Source organism: Esox lucius, chromosome 14, assembly GCF_011004845.1.
Source record: "Esox lucius isolate fEsoLuc1 chromosome 14, fEsoLuc1.pri, whole genome shotgun sequence".
NCBI classification, from domain to species: domain Eukaryota; kingdom Metazoa; phylum Chordata; class Actinopteri; order Esociformes; family Esocidae; genus Esox; species Esox lucius.
This window is the reverse complement of record NC_047582.1, coordinates 22219552-22241640: the sequence shown is the minus strand read 5'-3', so window position 1 is coordinate 22241640 and position 22089 is coordinate 22219552. Positions and strand designations below refer to the sequence as shown.

Below are 22089 nucleotides of genomic sequence, written 5' to 3'. Positions count from 1 at the left end.
GTCAGTGGGCAAACGTACAAAATCAGCAGGGGATCAATAATGTTTTTCCCTCACTGTACATTAACCTGACAAACATAAAATTCTAACTCATCTGATCTGTTTGTAGAACTACATTAACCAGACAAACACTAAATGCCTACTCGCCTGATCTGTTTGTAGAACTACATTAACCTGACAAACACTAAATGCTTACTTGTCTGATCTGTTTGTAGTGGTCAGCAATTTGCCCAGCAGATCCAGCAGCAGAACCCAGAGCTGATCGAACAGCTCAGGAACCACATCCGCAGCCGTTCCTTCAGTGGCAGCGCTGATGATCACTCGTGATCCACGCAGGTCAGTGTGCTACAACCAATGTTGGGGACGTTACACCAAAAAGTATCTATCACGTCATCAGAAGACAGATAAAATATGTTGGTTTAAAACATTAGTCTTCAGGCCGTGAACAATGCTCAACATTGTTGCAAATAACGCAATGTGTTCCTTAATTCCATGTCTAATTGAACATTAAATGAAGCTATTCACACAGACTATTCACAAGTAGTGCCTCATAATCTTTTTGCCAGTACATAATTCATTAAAACAGGAAAAACTGATCACCAAGAAGCCTTTGTAGCAGTGCTGCCTTAAAAGAAGGCTATTGATAAATAAAATAGCATAATCCAGGAAATAATAGCTCAAAAGAGCGGGCTTGTCAGAGAAAATACAACATTTAACACTGCATTATGCAATTCATAAAATCTACCTATTACCTTGCTAGGCTTGAAATTATGAGACACTAAGCAGACACTAGGGCGGGGAACTAAGTCAAAGCAAATACAACACCATACCAGTTGTACAGTATAGCTCATATGCTATACTGATGGGCATTCCAAGTCTTTCCAGTGAGCCGGCTCTGGTGGGTTTTCTTCACCTGAATGAGCATGCATTTAGTTCTTGAATGGTCCTTCATTTATTGTTCTTACAAATGACCCTAGAATGAAAAGTGCAAATCACCCATGTAAAGAAAAGTAAATCAAGCCAAATGAACTGCTCCTTCCAACAATGCATTTGGCTCCCAGCATTCCCCAAAAATAGCCATCACTACCAAGCCCCAGGGGTGATATGAAGAAAAGAACAATTCTGCTATTTTGAGGGAATTCAATAATTATTTTTGAGGCCTCATGCTAGACATGCTAGACATGCCAGACATGCCAATGCTGCCGTTTCTCACACATTTGAAAATGGAGAAAAATGTTTTCTTCGTCTTCCTCATTTACTGTAATGTAATGGTCAAGAGCAACATTGACAATTAATCCCTACACTTGATTGTACATGTGCCCTTTTGTTATAAATTGCCAATATCTGTATTAGGATCTGGTTATTAAAATATATTTACACATTGTAAACAATTTTTAATATGGACCTTTCCCCCTTTAGTGTGAGGACCACCAACCATATGACGTGATTACAGTCTTTACACCCATTCCTTAAACTCACATCACTGGCAGAGCTGGAATGAAGACAAATGGAGCAGAGGATGATGGCACTTTACTGTGACTGGATCTTCAGAGGAGAAACATTGTACATACCCAATCAGGAGGGCACGTTCTATGTAGATACTACCAAATCAGGAGAGAAAGTTCTACATAGATAATCAATTAATAGAGTCTTTACCCGATTCTACACACCCAATTATTTTCTAAAAAATTCCTACCGGTCAGGAGAAACAATATTCAACAGTTCTACAGACCCAATCAGGAGACAGGTTCTATAAAAGCATTTTAATATCCACCCAGTTCACAGCACCTATTTGATCTTTAATCTTCCATTCCAAACAGATTTATTTTATTTTGTTTGTGCAGGAAACCATTACCAAATAATAAAAACCATTACCAAATAATAAAAAACAGATCCTGTCTAAAAGATTTAAATTACTTAACAGATATGTATGTGAATGCAGAGTTCTATTAAGGTGAAACGTTTTAAGAGAAATTTAATTCATTCATCTGATAGGATTCCAATTCAACATGACAGGTTATTGCATCTGTTGTACACACTAGTTCTATAACATTGCACCTTTCAGAACTGGCCCAAATAATTGACTTAATATTATATTCTGTAATTGCCCCAAGGAGGGAAGGAGATGAAAGAATGGAAGGAAGTAGAGAAAGGAATGAAAGTGGTTAGGTAAGCAGTTGGAGACCTAAAGTATGCATTTCTGAACTATTTGAAAAAGGAGCCTTCTCATGAGTTACACACGAAAGCAGGGTTATTGTTTTCTATCCTTTCATGTTGAAACAGTTATTTTTGTATCAAATTATTTGTTATAGTTACTGTTGGGTGAAACAAAGATCTTAAGGCGTGATCATCAGGATTACTGTAATTGCTTTTGATTGCAATTGTTAGACAGACAATTATAAGATAGTATGTCTTTGAAAGTATGCATTGTGACCGTGTCTGCAGCCCAGCCCCCCTGTATTTACTAACATCGGCAACCACAGCTAACACACATACTGTACATCAATGACATTTCCTTCTAATTCTGTTTCATTTTACACAAGTGAAGCATTGTTGATAGTAGGGAACTTCAGTCTTGGTGATTTTGCATGCTCTTCCATCTGATATTTCTTGTCAGACAATAGAAGCTAATGAACATGCTTGTAAAAACAGGGCAGCATAATGTTTTGTCAGAAAATATACCTGAATAAAATATATTGAAATTGACAGCTGTTGCAATCACTTCAGTGGCAGATTTGTACTTATATAGTGTACAATACAAGTTTTTCTAACCATGCAAAATAAGCCATTAAGTTAACACTTTTATTCACATTTAAATGCACATTAATTTAAAATCATTATTTATTTTTTCAAATTAAACAATAAAAAAAAACATGTTAAAACATCACTTTCGGGTGCATAAGTTTGGTAGTTGGTCCATTGAGATGTAAGATGTACTGTATCACAATTCTAGTTTGGTCTAGGTCTCTCGGCTCATGTATGGACAAACCACACACACCTGTGCAATGTCATCGTATTCATATGTCCTCTTCAGAAACGTGTCGGTAAGTCTCAGGCCGGATATACTCTGAAATACATGTAAATGGTAACTAGTTATGGTGATTAATGGAAAGAAATCCCAACAGTCATTACAAGACAAACATACATTGAAGCTATAATAAGTAGAGCTGCAGTTATCCAGTATTTTGATAATTGATTAATCTGATGATTATTATTGTGATTAATCAGATAAGAAAAATCTATTTCAGGATTAAATGCAAGTGCTTTATTTATTGTATATTACAGTTTTTTTTGTTTTGTTTTGGTACTATTCACACAAGTTTGTGGTAATATTCTACCAGACTTAGTACAAAAAACCCAATAGATCAATGTTTCCCCCCAAAACTTTAGGTAGATTTGACATTCACTGAATACAACACACAAGATCGAAAATGTGTGTCATCTAGAAAGACTTGTTTCATATTGAAATGCATTATTTTCATATACCCTGATCCGCCATATCATTATGACCACCAGCCTAATAATGTGTAGGTCTCCCTTTTGCCGCTAAAACAGCCCTGACCTTTTGAGGCATGGACTCCACTAGACCTCTAGAGGTGTGCTGTGGTATCTGGCACCAAGATGTAAGCAGCAGATCCTTAAAGTCCTGTAAGTTGCGAAGTGGGACCTCCATGGCTCAGACTCATTTGACCAACACATCCCACAGATGCTTGATTGTATTGAGATATGGGGAATTTGGAGGCCAAGTCAACACCATGAACTCGTTGTTGTGTTCCTCAAACCATTCCTGAACCATTTTTGCTTTGTGGCAGGGCGCATTATCCTGCTGAAAGAGGCCAATGCCATCAGGGAAAACCGTTGCCATGAAAGTGTGCACATGGTCTGCAACAATGCTCAGATAGGTGGTACGTGCTGCAGTTTAGAAGATGCTCTGAACCAGTCGTCTAGCCATCACAATTTTTCGCTTGCCCATTTTTCCTGCTTCTAACACATTAACTTGCTGCCTTATCCCACCCACTGACAGCTGCCATGATAAGATTATCAGTGTTATTCACGTCACCTGTCAGTGGTCATAATGTTATGGCTGATCAGTGTAAATTACGCCCAAATATTACCCTCAAATATTGGATAATGAAATTAGTTGAGGATTATTTATCAAGGGTCACACCTTTTAATTTTAGTAACATATTTATTTTTTATTAATCAAAACACAACCATTGAGACCTGGGAGACACGCTCAATGCCCCTGTGAAAACTGCTTTTCCATCAATATTGTCTCATTATTTAGAGATACTTTGTGAGGCACCCAAGAAAGGGCAATTCAAAACCTAGAAAATGCTGCAAATTGTTCAGGTCGCAATAGCTATTTAGCTATGCAGTTTTGGCATATCAAAAATAGCTATTGTGACCTGAATAATTTGCAGCATTTTCTAGGTTTTGAATTGCCCTTTCTTGGGTACCTCACAAAGTTCAGTTAAGTTGGGTTCAGACAAAATTATCCTTAACCAACTTCAGTTCTGAAACTACCATGTTTTGTAACAGCTCTGCTAGCCTCAGGTTGATATCCTCTTTCAAGTGTTTTCAAACTCAATGTCATCCATGTAGCACTCAAGGCCCCTTGACAACAAATATTTTCTCTCTCTGCTCTGGGGAAAGTCTGCTATAGCAGCATCTACTGTACAGTGTTATAAAGGTTATTACCTTTCATCTAGCTTCAAGTGGAATTTGTCAAAAACCACTTGCAGTTCTCCAAAAAGGAGAACCATTTCCCCCCCTGCCAGCTTGAGAAATATGTAATCCAATGTAGGTAGTGTGTATTTCCCATTCACCTACATACCTACATCTGATTGGTGCATTTGCAATGTGCTTTCTGTCTGTCTTGTCTGTTTTTATCCTACATTTATTGAAGCCCCTGTCCCCACGTGTCCTTTGATATCTTGCCAGGCCATCATTGTAAGCGCTTTAGACAGCCATGCCACTCGGAAGGTCACACAAAGTTCTCGAACATGAAAAGCATTAAAAGGATACCTGGAGGCCCTGGACAGAAGAGAGGAGTTTGAGGGGCAGAGTGAGCGAGGCACTGGGGCTGACTTTGCCTAGCTGTCTCCCCGACACGCCGCACCAGTGGATAGAACGGGTGTTACACATCTCCAGCACCAGGTCCATAGTCCTCTCACTGCAACATACGCAACCAGCCTGGTTACAGAGCTTTAAGCACCATGTCATTTCAGTGCTATACCATGTGTAGCTGTCATATATTCTGTAGATCTGTAGAAACTTGACATCAAGCGCTGTGGAAAGACAAGCTTTTCATTTTTTAAATTTTTATCTTCAACCAGAACTTAGATGGGAATCCTGAGTAAGTAAATAACACCTTTGGAAACTTGTTTGATTTCAGACAGATAAGACTATGCATTTGTGTAGACCATGCACTTTCAGGGATGTATTACTGCCAAAGCAAGCATCTATCACTAAGATAACAAAACTATTTGAAAGTGAGAAGGTCAAAATGTTATTTCAACCAACCACAAAACAGAACCAGTGACAGATGAGTAAGGTCTCTGTTTCACAGACACATGCCATAGAGGAGCTTGAAGGAGGACCAGCTAATGTAATTCTATTTTAGTATAGAAGGTTTTTGTAGTATGGTGTGCAACATACTATAAATGATTGTCAGCGTGCATGATAATCGAGTGTGTATTAAGAAAGCTTTTCATAGTTCTCAACAGGTCATTTTACACCATGATGTGGAAACTATTGTTTAGTTTCAGCCTTGTTGCCTTATAGGTCATCTAAGGTTTATTTTTTAGCTACTTGCTAATGTTATCTGGGGAGCCAGTGGGTGTGGTAGTTCTGGCTCTGAATTGAGCATGTATAATTACTCAGTTTAGTATGAACTATTAACATTGCTGAAAGAGTTCATATATACTTTTGAAACCTGTTTCCAGAATAAAATCATACTACTCAATAAAATATTTTGTTTGGGAAATCATTGTGTTGTAATAAAAGTACATGGCTCCCCCTTATGTTTTTTGGGTTTTGAGAAAAGTTATTTTTTAATTGTTGCACAATTGGCCCAAAGTTTTTCAGAGTGGTAAACCCCTCCCCATTCTCACTTTTGACAGACCCATCCTCTCCTGAATGACCTTTTAATACCCAATGTTTCTGACCTGGTGCCAATTTACCTAATTAGTTGTGTGATATTCCACCAGGTTAAGGCTATTTAGCATTACACAACTTTTCCAGGCTTTTGTGTTGTTGACTTGGCCCAAATTTTTTGAAATGTGTTGTTGGCATACATTTCAAAATGGGCATGTATTTATCCGAAAACAATAACATTTCTCAGTTTCAACATTTGATGTTGTCTTTGTACTATTTTCATTTACATTCCCATTGTTTTGATAATTGTGAATGGCGAAGAGGGCTGTAAAACTGCTTTACCAAATGGACCAACTTTATTACCAGGCAACCACATAAAAGATGGGGCAGAACGAGGTCCTCTGTGTTCGAGTGTGATTCTGTCAGGTAGCAGCAGCAGGCAAGAAACAAGGCGTTACACAACCATGACTATACCTGCAGTTAGTGATTTTACAGGTGATGTCGAAGGGTTCCTCTAGGTTGACCGTATCTGGTATCATCTCCAGTGATAGTCGGACGTCTCCATAACCAGGAGCCTGGCGGAGACAGGTGAAAAATCAACACACTGCTGAAGGTTGACCGAGACTGAAACATTAAATAAGACCCGTTGTTGGAAGCATCAAGATTATTGGTGTTGTTTTCTCAATTAGAATGGTGTCAGGTGCCAGCTTCAGCTAGCTAGCGGGCTTAAGTTTCTATCCTGTCACCCATCGAAACACTTGCTTTGCAATGTTCAAAACTACTTGTGGCAGTTACTTTAGTCACTAGTTTAATGTAATGTAATTCCAGACATTATCGCAGTCGTTTTTATTTTTGAGTTTGCATGTTTTCGGTCTGCCAGTCATAAACAAATCAAGTGTTTACTGCACATTGTGCTTCCAAGCGTTGGCTCATTACGTAGACTCTTGTCGCTAATCGAGTGCACCCGTACAGTTTTGTTATTAATTTCTGAATGAAACGTATCAAACCCTGCCTATTGGTCCATAAAACATTAAGTTGATGTAAACTTGTATGACTGTCTTATGAAAACACACTTGTGTTGTTTTTTTGCTCATCTTGGCAGAATGTGTAGAAAATTATGATATCCATTTGGAGAACATAATCTTGGCAAGGACAAGGCCCTTCATAAATCCAACAGGAGCAGCATAGATTTTAGTCGGTTGACCATATATTCATTAAGGTCACCTACTAATCAACTTTGAGGTGAGTTACAGTAACTTAGGGCAGTAAAAACAAAGACCTGACCAGAAGGAGGACTAAATATGTAAATATGGTTGTATCTCAACACACAAGTTTCTGTATACTTCAGAATAAATCCCACTGAGGCCGCCAGTTCCAGTGGCAGCCATAGATTCCCAAAACATACTGTAAAATACTCGCCACCATATTTCACAGGTGAGGTGGTATATCAGCTCCTTTTTCTCACCAAATATTCCTCGTCACCAAATGCTGATATTTTTCTCATCTGTCTAGAACAGGGGTTTCCAAACTATTCCACGGAGGGTTGTGTGTCTGCAGGTTTTTGCTCTCTCCTTGTACTTGATTGACTAATTAGGTTACTAATTGGTTAGTTTCTACCCTCACCTGGTTGTTTAGGTGTGAACTGGGAACCAATTTACATTGTTGCACAACTTGTGGTTTTCTGCATACGGATTGGTTTGTTTTGGGGAGGGGTTTATGCTTCTACAGGGGATTCCAGCACAAGTTCACATACTGTGCTTGGTCAGAATGTCACTCACCTCCCTTTGTCCCAGGTTAATATTAATAGATTAGGAGTATGCAAGCACACCATGTTTGACCTAGCAATACAAATGGTTCAATGTATGACCTAAGATGTATCTCAGCCTTAGTTTTTCCTCTCTCTTCATAATGGTGAGCATTCTTTGGTCATCCACTGTAGAGGCCTTCCTTAGTCTTCCAGGTCATTTGCCATTAACCAAAATGTGTGGTATTTTCTGATTAATAAAAAAAAAACCTCTCTAAATCTATAGGTTAACTGCAGGGCGCTAGTCATTGTATCATTTGAAATCCAAAGTGTTATAATAACAGACAAAACGTTTATTTTGTCTAAGACGTCAAAATACCTTTTGAGTTCACCTAAATAGAACAGTATGCCGTAATTAATAATGTTCTGGTACCATTCTCTGTAGTTGGCTCGTCTGCAGCCTCCCTCTCTCTCCTAAGTTGGTTTTCCACACAATGTCCAGTTTGCCGATCACCGTTACGCCCTTGATGACGCCTGCTTTCTCTGCAAACTCTGGTTTGGGCTTCAGGCAGTACAGATACTGCCGCGTGTCCATGGGCTGCAAGTAGGACATCTTCCCGAATGTAGACGTTCTGGTACACAGTGGAAAAGTCTGAGCTGACACTGAAAACAAATCACCTCTGACATACAGTGAGGACGTCTTTGGCTAGAGTGGGAAAAATATGAACCAAGTAAAACCTGTAATCGAATAAAAAGCACAGAATAACAGCTTTCACACTGAAGTTGTTTCAACAAATAAGCTGTATAAAACTGAAGGTATTGACAATACAAACACTTGAGTTCCAGTTCTCTTTTTAAGATGTATGTCTTTCCTTTTTTCCTGGCTGTTACAATACAATCCTAACATAACACTAAAGTGTTGTGTGTGTGTGTGTATTCCTTACCCTTCATCCCCAGTGTCCACAGTGTTGAGCTCAGTGACATTGTACATCATGGACGGCTCCAAAGAAACCTTCTCCATGAACATGGGCGACGTGGTGATGTTCTGGATCTGCGCCTCCAGGAACACCTCGTCTGTCTGTGGGTTGGGGTCAGTGCTAACGTTAACCACTAACACTAGCTATAGGAACACCTCCCCAAAGGATCTAACTGGGCAGCACTTTGAGTTCTTTTCAATGAACTTGTGACTCCTAACAGGAAAAATGTTCATTTAAATTTAGGCTTTGTGTGTGTCAGATTTTTGTTACAAACTAATTCATAAAGGTTGAACCAGAAAACACCACGATGTACCTGTATATCATACACCATTACAACAAGGGCTTTGTACTTCTGCCAATCAACCAGCGTTGCCCAAATGAAATGGAGTATGAAAGTCTGCTCAATTTACCTTTGAGGAGTGGATTAGTATTGAACTGAACGGAGGAGCGCTCAGAGATTAGTTCATGCCTGCAACCCAAAGGCTAGTGTTTAAGTAGGGACCACAGACAAACACTCTGCCAGACAGACAGACTGAGGTTATTCTTACAGAGCAGGGCACCTCTCAACATCCCCCATGCTGAGCCTGACCACCCAACACATCAGATTGGATATTTCTAATAGCATCCTATATTTATCCAATGTATTGCAGACACTGTTTACAAGAACCTTGTGTAAAGAATATTTAATTTACATTAACACCAACTACCCCAGTCATCATTAAAATTAAAAGCTTTCCAATTATAAGTTAGTAGTGCAATTTGATAGAAATTTGTAATTAAAATGTGCATTCAGATTCCAATCATTCAAACGACCTGTCAAAATGGAAACCACGCTACCATTACAAATGACTAGGCTCTGTCTGAACTGCCCCTTAATTCACTGTATAGTTCAATGCTTTTGATGAAAGCATCAGCAGGCCTAGTCAAAAGCAATGCTCCATATAGAGAATAAGGTACCAATAAAAATTCAGCCATGACCAAGACACATGATGTTGATTTCACCCTAAAGGATGGATTGGTTAATCACTGCACTTCCCAAGTTTCCCATTAATCGCTTAGGCACCACGCCCCAATACAACCGATTTTACCAGTCCTGTGAGAGAGGAGTTAGCAAGAGGACTCAAGCGTTCAAGAAGAAAAGTCAGAACAGCGGCAAAATAGTGGAAAAAGCATTTCATGGACCTTTACAGAAGCAGCATCACACATCTGCTTTCCTTTTGAGATGTGTTATCGTACTATATAGGTTTTTATTCTTTTCAGCAATCATGTTAAAGAGCAGAAGCAGTCTTGGTGATATAATTTTTCTAACACTTTGTCTAATAAATCACTGTGTTTATCCAATGAAAATAACCTCAACCTATACATAATTATATAATTATGTTATATAATTTATTCTCCCGAGCCTCCAAGGCCCTCAACATATTTGGTCTGATTTGTGGGTGGTAGGAAATATATTTGTTGTACATACACAACCCTAATTGGCTGATAGGATGGTCTAGAGGAGCTCACCCTTTAACCCAAATGAATTTTCAGAGCAGATTGTGATCATCTAGGAGAAAGGTTGGACTCACTTTGACAGTCTAAAATGTCAGGAATTTTATTTTCCTTTTTTCAAGGAATATTAATTAATCAATAATGTTCATTATTGCAGTATTAGTTCGACCTTATAGTGTGACAACATTACACAAATATAAAAACCAAGCTATTAACTGCACTTCGGCTTTAACAATAATGCATGCTTTAAAATATTTTGCCATTGTTCATGATCATTGGCTCTAGAGAAAGACAGACATTGCTGCAACAAAAAGGATTAAGAAAGCAAGAGTTAACAGCAATGAAAACTGGAAAAACTATTACCACAGAACTGAGGTCACTCTAATGGAGAAAATAAAACACAAGAGACAATAAACAAATGAAGGTTACATGCCAAATTATAGTGTAAATGAATCTTATTTCAAAGACTAACCAATGAAATGCCACTAATATGAGCATGAGAAGAAGAAAAGCTTATTTAACAATGTGTTTCACCAATGGAAAAAGCCTGACCATGGAATGACATGATGTGGCTAATTCTAATATTGTAATGGTAAATTGTATTTCTAATGGTTTTGGTGTAAGCAATAAAAGACTGAGGTATAGTAATAAAGATGGTGAAAAACATACCTCCGCATTGTAGAACTTGGTTTTCACATCAAGTGGTTTCAAAACCTGATTGAGAATAGATTGAAACCTAAATGATCCCGATTTCTCAAATGATTCCTCCATTCAACAGCCACAAAACACCTCTCTCCACAACATTAGCAAATATCACCAATCATATATGGTGACAGAAGACTACAATCCATAAGCCAAATTTGATTTAGAACTGTCAGAATATTTTCTACAGAAATGTACGACATCTTCTGAAGTTGAACTTAGTTTGTGTGAATCTGAGCAGATTCAATCTGACACTGAAGACAGAAAGTAACAAGAATGTTTGTTGCTCCAAAGCCAAAGGTTGTGTGCTAATTGCCTTTTCTCTGCCATGGACCTGTGACATTGCTAAAGTCTGAGGTCTAGTCTCCTATACTATTTTGTCCCTTTTACACTGAAGAGAGAAATAGTAAAAGGAGAGAGAACTTGTCTTATTTGACATAATTTTCATATTGTATCAATTAACATCGGCATGTACGGCCAGCTAAACCAAAGAAAGGTACCCGTTATCAGTTTCCAAGATCTAGACATATTGTCATATGCTACATTCATGTTCTTTCTTAATCATTTATATCGAAATGAGATGCCTTCCTTAGTAAATGGAAGTTTGATCTGTGAATTATTACGCTAACCAGAGAACCATGCCCATTGCATTGTATAATGTTACAACAGCTTTGGCACCTAGGCGTAAATTACATTGGCAAACATAGATAACTCACCTGAAATTTAAAGAACTTTCTGAAGTATAGCTTCTCTCCTGCCTGTGTTGTATAACTTACGGCACAAACCAAGCTAGAATAAAGACAAATTCATCAAATATTAGCATTCAAATTAACTTAGGTGTATTTTTTTGGAAATGTAGCTGCCTTGCCTTTAGTTGTATCTTATGTGAAACAGCTTTATCAGAATTACATAGGGCAATGGTCAAGAATGTATTATTGAACATTCGGTCAGTCAGAAAAGAAAACATACATGTGAGTTCCAATCTCTTTCACTTCATGATGGATGACATCATCAATGCAGCATTCAGGCTTCAGCTCTGTGACTGCATTGTTGGATGCAGATAGGTTAAGTCTCTGAGAGCTGGTCTGCAGGTCTGCCTTTAAGACATGACAAAAAGCATGATTTAAACCTGATTCATTAATGAGACATTGGTTAAACATGTTTCTATTGCAATGTTTTAGATCTGTACTGTACCTTTACTAGTATGTCTTTGACCACCTGGATGCTGTCATTGTGCACACTAATGTAACTGGAGAAAGTCTCGCCAAGGAAAATATTTCTGTGCAGAGGAAAGTAGTTACGCAAGTATCCCAAAAAGACAATGCCCAATGAAAAACAGCAACTAGAACTTAACTAACATTTCTTGACTCGAATTTCTCTAAAGGCTTTGTCTAGCAAAAAAGGACAATTCTTCACTGAAACAAATGAAAGATACCAACTGCCGGTCTGAATGTTAAAAACCATGTTGAAGAAATGTTATTGTAATGTTTATTACCCAAAGTTTTGAGGTAGTGTGAGCATTTCTCCAAGCATTAACGTCTCTGCTCCTTTAATGGTGGATGGGTCCTCCTTCATTAGCCGACCAAACAAATCCCCTTTAGAATTCATGCACACGTACAACCACAGACACACACACACACACACGTACACCCAAACCGACACACACAAATTGCTCATACACAGCACAAGTGTTGATGCAAAAGAACCTGACACAATGGCATCTACTTTGGACTGTATACAGTGGATATAAAAAGTCTACACACCCCTGTTAAAATGCCAGGTTTTCGTGATGTCAAAGAAAGAAACAAAGATAAATCATGTCAGAACGTTTTCCACTTTTAATGTGACCTATAAGGTAAACAATTCAATTGAAAAACAAACTGTAATCTTCGAGGGGACAATTACGAAAAATAAAAACCTTATTTAAAAAAAACCCGGTTGCATAAGTGTGATCACCCTCTTATAACTGGGGATGTGGCTGTGTTCAGAATTAACCAATCACATTCTAACTCATGCTAAATAGAAGTAATTACACACCTGCCATTATTTAAAGTGACTCTGATTAATCACAAATAATGTTCAGCTGTAGGATTTTCCGGACATTTTCTCAGTTGCATCTCAGAGCAAAAGCCATTGTCCACAGAGAGCTTCCAGGGCATCAGAGGGATCTCATTGTTGAAAAACACTCACCTAAAGGATTATTAGGAACACCTGTTCAATTTCTCATTAATGCAATTATCTAATCAACCAATCACATGGCAGTTGCTTGAATGCATTTAGGGGTGTGGTCCTGGTCAAGACAATCTATGAACTCCAAACTGACTGTCAGAATGGGAAAGAAAGGTGATTTAAGCAATTTTGAGCGTGGCATGGTTGTTGGTGCCAGACGGGCCGGTCTGAGTATTTCACAATCTGCTCAGTTACTGGGATTTTCACGCACAACCATTTCTAGGGTTTACAAAGAATGGTGTGAAAAGGGAAAAACATCTAGTATGCGGCAGTCCTGTGGGCGAAAATGCCTTGTTGATGCTAGAGGTCAGAGGAGAATGGACCGACTGATTCAAGCTGATAGAAGAGCAACTTTGACTGAAATAACAACTCGTTACAACCGAGGTATGCAGCAAAGCATTTGTGAAGCCACAACACGCACAACCTTGAGGCGGATGGGCTACAACAGCAGAAGACCCCACCGGGTACCACTCATCTCCACTACAAATAGGGAAAAGAGGCTACAATTTGCACGAGCTCACTAAAATTGTACAGTTGAAGACTGGAAGAATGTTGCCTGGTCTGATGAGTCTCGATTTCTGTTGAGACATTCAGATGGTAGAGTCAGAATTTGGCGTAAACAGAATGAGAACATGAATCCATCATGTCTTGTTACCACTGTGTAGGCTGGTGGTGGTGGTGTAATGGTGTGGGGGATGTTTTCTTGGCATACATTAGGCCCCTTAGTGCCAATTGGGCATCGTTTAAATGCCACGGCCTATCTGAGCATTGTTTCTGACCATGTCCATCCCTTTATGACCACCATGTACCCATCCTCTGATGGCTACTTCCAGCAGGATAATGCACCATGTCACAAAGCTCGAATAATTTCAAATTGGTTTCTTGAACATGACAATGAGTTCACTGTACTGAAATGGCCCCCACAGTCACCAGATCTCAACCCAATAGAGCATCTTTGGGATGTGGTGGAACGGGAGCTTCATGCCCTGGATGTGCATTCCACAAACCTCCATCAACTGTAAGATGCTATCCTATCAATATGGGCCAACATTTCTAAAGAATGCACCTTGTTGAATCAATGCCACATAGAATTAAGGCAGTTCTGAAGGCGAAAGGGGGTCAAACACAGTATTAGTATGGTGTTCCTAATAATCCTTTAGGTGAGTGTATATCAGTCAGGAGAAGGGTACAAAATAATTTCCAAAGCATTAGATATACCATGGAACATAGTGAAGACAGTCATCATCAAGTGGAGAAAATATGGCACGACAGAGACATTACCAAGACCTGGATGTCCCTCCAAAATTGATGAAAAGACAAGAAGAAAACTGGTCAGGGAGGCTTCTAAGAGGCCTACAGCAACATTAAAGGATCTGCAGGTATTTCTGGCAAGTACTGGCTGTGTGTTACATGTGACAACAATCTCCCGTATTCTTCATATGAATGGGCTATGGGGTAGGGCGGCAAGACGGAAGAAAAACATCCAAGCCCGGCTGAAGTTTGCAAAAACAAAGTCCCCCAAAAGCACGCGGGAAAATGTGTTATGATCTGATGAAACCAGGGTTGATCTTTTTGGTCATAAATCCAAAAGGTATGTTTGGCGCAAAAACCACACTGCACATCACGCAAAGAACACCATACCCACAGTGAAGCATGGTGGTGGCAGCATCAAGCTTTGGGGCTGTTTTTCTTCTGCTGGAACCGGGGCCTTAGTCAGGGAGGAGGGAATTATGAACAGTTCCAAATACCAGGCAATTTCAGCAAAAAACCTTCAGGCATCAGTTAGAAAGCTGAAGATGAAGTTCACCTTTCAGCACGACAATGATCCAAAGCACACATCCAAATCCACAAAAGCATGGCTTCACCAGAAGAAGATTAACGTTTTGGAATGGCCCAGCCAGAGCCCAGACCTGAATCCAATTGAACATCTGTGGGGTGATCTAAAGAGGGCTGTGCACAGGAGATGTCCTTGCAATCTGACAGATTTGGGGCGCTTTTGCAAAGAAGAGTGGGCAAATATTGCCACGTCAAGATGTGCCATGCTAATAGACTCCTACCCAAAAAGAGTGAGTGCTGGAATAAAATCAAAAGGTGCTTCAACAAAGTATTAGTTTAAGGTTGTGCACACTTATGCAACCAGGTTATTGTGATTTTGTATTTTTTTTTTCCCCCTCAAAGATGTTTGTTTTTCAATTGAACTTTTCACATTATAGGTCACATTAAAGGTGGAAAAGGTTCTGACATGAATTATCTGTCTTATTCACAAGAACCTGGCATTGTAACAGGGGTGTGTAGACTTTTTATATCCACTGTATATCTATACTTTTCTTCCAGACATTCCCACGTTAGGACTATATGATGCTACCATGTCTAGTAGTCAGTCTCACAATATCATGTAAGATCTGTAGCTGTAATATTCATGATAAATGTCAATACTCTACATCTATGTGTAAAAGGCTACTAGTACACTATTAGAGGTGTCACTGTGATTTATGGATTCAGGTTCACATTGCAGTAGGCAGGCCTCTGACAGAAAAGAAAATACTGTAAACTATCTTAACATCTACTGAACTCAATTTGGGACACAAACTGATTTATTCCTGGAAAATCAGAGATTCAACAGAAGCAGATGGCTGGCTGGTTTTATTATTGATTACTGACTGACACAAAATGGCTACAGTGCCCTCCACTAATATTGTCACCCTTGGTAAAGAAATTAGTTAAATGGACGGAGATTTTTTATTTTTTTTGCTGTTTATCCTCTTCATTCAAAATCTGATGCATATTCCCATTCATATTTTACGTTTTTAAGTTCACCTGAGTGATTAGGAACACTTAATAGTGTTAAGCCATGGATATTCTTGTTTGAATGGTGTACAAATATGAGTTGACACACAGCCCAAATTCCCTCAATCATCGATCATTAGGGGAAAGACACGGAAAAAAGTTATAATGTGCGACTAAAGGTTGTTGAGCTGCACAAATCAGGAAATGGCAATAAGAAACAGCTCAGCGGTTTTCCACTATCAGGGCAATAATTAAGAAAGTTTAAAGCAACTGGAGATGTTAAGAATTGGTCAGGAAAATAATGTGTCTCTATACTGAACCCACACACAATGAGGAGGATGGTTCAAGGGCCAAATAATCTCTAAGGATCACAGCTGGAGAATTACAGACGCAAATTGGGTCTTGGGGTAAGAAAGCCTCCAAAACTATGATCAGACCCCACCTACATAATTGTTTTGGAGAGTCGCCATATAAAAAACTTTGCTGTCATCAAACAAAAAAACTCAAGCACCAACAGTTTGCCAAACGTTACTGGAACTTTATATGGGACCGGGTTCTATGGTCAGATGAGACAAAAATATAGCTTTTTGGAAACAAAGTGTTAGGTTTTGTGTAGACAGAAAGATAGCCATGCAGAAAAGTACATCATCTTCATTGTGAAGTATGGTGTTGGATCTTTATGTTCTGGGGCTGTTTTTCTTCCAAAGGCCCTGGATAACTTGTTAGGATACAAGCACACCTCAAAATGGTTCACTGACCACAGAATCAAGGTTTAGCCATGGCCATCACAGTCCCTTGAACTAAACCCCATAGAAAACCTTTGGCATGAGCTGAAGAGGAGAGTCCTCAAATGTCCAACTTAGTTATGAATTATAAGAGAAGACTAAGAGCTATTACCTTGGTAAAAGGAGATTGCACAAAGAATTAAATGAGGGTGCCAATAATTGTGGCACACATAATGAAAAATGTGTTTTATAATAAAAAAATTCTTTCAATTGCTTTAATTAAATGTAAGATGTCGGTAAATATTATGAATGAAATATCAAGAGGATGAATAAATAAATAAATCACAGCATGTTTTGCACAAATCTGCAAAGGGTGCCAATATTAGTGGAGGACAAGGTACACTTAACTGGCTCAATTAATTCAACCAGGACAGCCAGTAAGAGGAATTCTTCCCTTGTTCTAAACATCAAATCATAAAGCCCTTTAGCATCTATATCATTATGGTCACCTAATAAGCTTCTAATTGGCTCATTTATCCTGCATCCTACAGTGGGGAGAAAAAGTATTTAATACACTGCCGATTTGGCAGCTTTTCCTACTTACAAAGCATGTAGAGGTCTGTAATGTTTATCATAGGTACACTTCAACAGTGAGAGACGTAATCTAAAACAAAAATTCTGAAAATCACATTGTATGATTTTTAAATAATTATTTAGCATTTTATTGCATGACATAAGTATTTGATCACCTACCAACCAGTAAGAATTCCGGCACTCATAGTTTTTCTTTAAGAACCCCTCCTGTTCTACACTCATTACCTGTATTAATTTCACCTGTTTGAACTTGTTACCTGTATAAAATACACCTGTCCACACACTCAATCAAACAGACACCAACCTCTCCACAATGGCCAAGACCAGAGAGCTGTGTAAGGACGTCAGGAAAAAAATTGTAGACCTGCACAAGGTTGGGGTGGGCTACAGGACAATAGGCAAGCAGCTTGGTGAGAAGGCAACAACTGTTGGCGCAATTATTAGAAAATGGAAGATGTTCAGGATGATGGTCAATCACCCTCTGTCTGCAAGATCTCACCTCGTGGGGCATAAATGGGGAATCAATGGTCCCAGCTCTCTTCAGGTCAATGACCTGAAGAGAGCTGGGACCACAGTCTCAAAGAAAACCATTAGTAACACACTACGCCGTAATGGATTAAAATCCTGCAGTGCACGCAAGGTCCCCCTGCTCAAGCCAGCGCATGTCCAGGCCCGTCTGAAGTTTGCCAATGACCATCTGGATGATCCAGAGGAGGAATGGGAGAAGGTCATGTGGTCTGATGAGACAAACATTGAGCTTTTTGGTCATAAATCCACTCGCCATGTTGTCAGGAAGAAGAAGGATGAGTACAACCCCAAGAACAACATCCCAACCGTGAAGCATGGAGGTGGAAACATCATTCTTTGGGGATGCTTTTCTGCAAAATGGACAGGACGACTGCACCGTATTGAGGGGTGGATGGATGGGGCCATGTATTGCGAGATCTTGGCCAACAACATCCTTCCCTCAGTAAGAGCATTGAAGATGGGTCGTGGCTGGGTCTTCCAGCATGACAACAACCCGAAACACACAGCCAGGGCAACTAAGGAGTGGCTCAGTAAGAAGCATCTCAAGTTCCTGGAATGGCCAAGCCAGTTTCCAGACCTGAACCCAATTGAAAATCTTTGGAGGGAGCTGAAAGTCTGTATTGCCCTGGGACTGCCCCGAAACCTGAAGGATCTGGAGAAGGTCTGTATGGAGGAGTGGGCCAAAATCCCTGCTGCAGTGTGTGCAAACCTGGTCAAGAACTACAGGAAACGTATGATCTCTGTAATTGCAAACAAAGGTTTCTGTACCAAATATTAAGTTCTTCTTTTCTGATGTATCAAATACTTATGGCATGCAATAAAATGCAAATTAATTACTTCATACAATGTGATTTTCTGGATTTTTGTTTTAGATTCTGTCACTCACAGTTGAAGAGTACCTATGATAGACTACCTATATACAGACTTCTACATTCTTTGTAAGTGGGAAAACCTGTAAAATCTGCAGTGTATCAAAGACTTGTTCTCCCCACTGTATATCCACCACAACAAAAAATCATTAAAATAATTGTGACTTACTATAGGTGTGTTTTGGTAATCTGTATATGATCCCTTTTTATACATTATGCATTTGAGTTAGGCTTTTTTGCCACTTCTCTACACACCATATTCATCTCTGTTTTATCACTGTCAAAACAAAATGGAAATATAATTATATAAGCCTCCAACCCCTTGTAAAAGCAATCCTAATCTTACTCAAGTCACTTTTAAAATCAGACTTCAGTTAGGTTAATTGGTCTCCAACTCTGTTAAACTGTAGCAATGTACATGACTACAGGGTCAATGGAACAGTTTGTCATTTCTATTGTTGGATTCTAAACCGCAAAGAAAATGCACCATGAGCACTAATGAGTATTCAAAAGAACCAAAATGGGTATTATAAGATGTCAAAGATCTTGGAGCTCAGCCAATATGATTATTAATAGGGATGTACTGAAACCACTTTTTCATGGTTGATGCCTATTCTGAGTAGTGAACTTTGAGTATCTGCTGAGTAACGATCGAATACCTCAATTTTCATTATGTTGACGTGCTTTGATTTCCATAATTCTTCTACATGACTGAATTGTATGTCATTCAACTTTTTATTAACAACTTTCTCAATATTTAAGATTTAAAGTGGAACTTAGACCAACAAGATCAAATCTCCATGAAAACTCCAAGGCAGTAATTCTAAATCAAAGTAAAGCGGGAAAGAGGATTTGTGACATTTTTCCCTCAAAGTTTAAACATGCATTTTCTTATAGGCATTGTTGACATCATAATATTCCATGTGAATCGGCATGTTTAGCATGTTGGTAATAGGCTATCTAGCTTATCAGTTGAAGATGGAACTAAAAGGAAAGGCAATACAGCAAGTTTAGCTTTGAATCTGAATAGATATCAAGATAAGAAATCGCATAGTTGAAAGTGGTTTATAAACAAATTCAAACAAGTTGTTAAGACAATCTGTTGCATGGCATTGGCTCATGAAATAAACTCGCTGTTGCCGATACCTGATCCGATGCCAGTAACAGATCCGTGCATCCCTAATTAAGACTTACACGTCATTTGGTGTCACCCTCCAAACTGGATGACTGAGCAAGTAGGGCGTTACAAGCTTTAATGGCCAGGACTAGCCAAAGTGTTGACAACAATATCCCAAAACACTAAGTTAAACCAGATAAATAAATACATACAATAAATCAAGAGGCTTACCTGGGAGGTCTCTATCTTCACATGTCACTGGCATGTTAGTAAAGAGTGTGGGTTTTGTTAACCGCATCACTGTGAAAGGATTAAAAAGAGATTCAATATTTTACTTAGGCTGGTATTCTGTCTTGCAACTGTCCAAAAACAAATCTTGTTAAGATAGAGGACCATGTACATGCCATGTATTGCTGTTAAATGCACACACAAAACTGTTCAGGCCTCAAGCTATATTTGTGAAACAGTATGCTATACAACAGATCCAGTGTTCACAGGAGTGGACAAATTCAGTAAAGTCTTCTCCAGACAGAACTTTCTCCATCCAGACAGTATTTAATAATTTTGTAGCTCATGGATGGCTTCTGCTGGGTGCATGAATTCATGATCGAGCTCATAGGCTTTCTGCACAAGCCAACGAAACATCTTTGGAGATATAAGAAAAAGTCAAATTTAAAACCTGCAACTGACATTCATCACATAAAATGTATATGGTATGTACCACACCCGATTGAGTTTCTCCACTGTTGTGTTTTCGCTGACACAAATAAATATTCCACATAATCGTCATTCCATAAAGTTCTATCAAATTGTGTTATTCGGTGGAAAGTAATAACAAGATAACGCTGCACGCACACTAGCTTCATTTCTTCTGTCTTATGGAGATTATAAAGAAATCATAATGAAACCCGGTAAGTCATCTCAACATGATCCATAAGTAGATTTGTCGATTTATACATTTGTAAGTAAAATGTACACATTTTACTCAAAATTAGAGGGTATACACTTCTTTCACACCATTATCAAATACAATTACAATGCTTTATTTTACAGAATTCCCCAAGTTTTTTAGATTACTTTTTGAAAGAGGAATGACAAACAATTAGTGATTATTTTCATTGAAATTTAAAAAAGTTAAATATTTTCATGTATAATAATGGTCATTTCTCTCTGGAGGACCAATCCAAGAAACTTAAGACATTTTTAAATAATATTAAACAAAGACCAGATATTTGACTTATTCAGACTTTTTATAACTGATATTCAAAGATAATCTTGTTTACCACCCAATTTCACTGATATTTTAAAAGTGTTAATCAACTCTATAGTGTATATACACTAATTCCCCATAATCGTATATGCACACGACTTACTGTAAAATAAAATGTATGTCATAGTATATTTTGAGTATCCTATGTTTCCTAGCAGCACCACTTTACGATTCAAGGAAATTCTTAAACCTACTCAGAAAAATAGTTTGGTAACAGCAGTTAAATATTTGGAGATTCAAAGTGGGATACAGTATTTCATCCAGTCACCACCAGCACAGAAGGATAGAATGTTACAATACTGCCTAATATGAAGAATCGAATGCTCCCCAGACTACGTAAATAGAATATTCTACAAAATAGCATGCTCATGGGAAGCAATCACAGAAACCACTAGCTAGTACTTTGTTTTTACACAAACGTTCAACAAATTGTTAGTTTATCCACTGACCACCGCAGATTTAGTCTGTATTACTGTCATTAAATGTAGCCACACTGCTGTAGATTTGTCACGGTGTCAACCTCTGGAGCCGGTTTTTTTGCAGCTCGTAGTTACTTTAAAGTGTTTACTAGTGTATACTACTAGTGACTTAAGCTAGTTTGTTCATAATTCATCGTTACATTTTTCCAGTATATTTCACGTTAGCTTCGCAAAAGAAGTTCCTATTTATTAGTCAGTAATGTTATCTAAGTCGAGTAGCCATTATAGCCAACTAATAGCAGTTTCATTTGCGACAGTAAACAACTACCTATAGCTATTCAGATATAAACATTGCGTCAAAATCCAAACGTAAACTGGTTAAGCACATTATTTTATAAACTCTTGCAATGTATTTAATTTAGTAAATACCTTTTAAAGCAAGCAGATGCTCTTGTTTTGCCTGATTCACTTCCATTTTGTCGGAAGACGACTTCACAGGAAGCGGAGAGGGACAAACTTGTTAGAGACAGTATTGTGG

The 22089-nt window shown here is 38.5% G+C and overlaps 2 protein-coding genes across 3 annotated transcripts in view; one reads left to right on the top strand and one right to left on the bottom strand.

Moving 5' to 3' along the window:
• Positions 1-2703, top strand: part of sgtb (small glutamine-rich tetratricopeptide repeat (TPR)-containing, beta) — an 18092-nt gene extending 15389 nt beyond the window's left edge. Inside the window, exons 11-12 of the mRNA XM_010878063.4 lie at positions 213-333; positions 1417-2703. Of these exons, the coding sequence (XP_010876365.1) occupies positions 213-324 (112 nt within the window). The 3' untranslated portion in view covers positions 325-333; positions 1417-2703. The remainder of the gene's footprint in view (positions 1-212; positions 334-1416) is intronic.
• Positions 1746-22089, bottom strand: trappc13 (trafficking protein particle complex 13). 2 transcript variants are annotated; one of them, XM_010878064.4, is made up of 13 exons: positions 21981-22089; positions 20094-20162; positions 12509-12608; positions 12208-12292; positions 11983-12110; positions 11730-11802; positions 10981-11025; positions 10675-10692; positions 8785-8918; positions 8274-8472; positions 6571-6671; positions 5026-5173; positions 1746-3064 (listed from the first exon to the last, which is right to left on the bottom strand). In XM_010878064.4, the coding sequence occupies exons 1-13, from the start codon at positions 22024-22026 to the stop codon at positions 2957-2959; spliced, it is 1254 nt and encodes a 417-aa protein (XP_010876366.1). In that variant the 5' UTR covers positions 22027-22089; the 3' UTR covers positions 1746-2956. The 2 variants fall into 2 exon arrangements, with proteins under 2 accessions (XP_010876366.1, XP_010876367.1); XM_010878065.4 differs by lacking the exon at positions 10675-10692.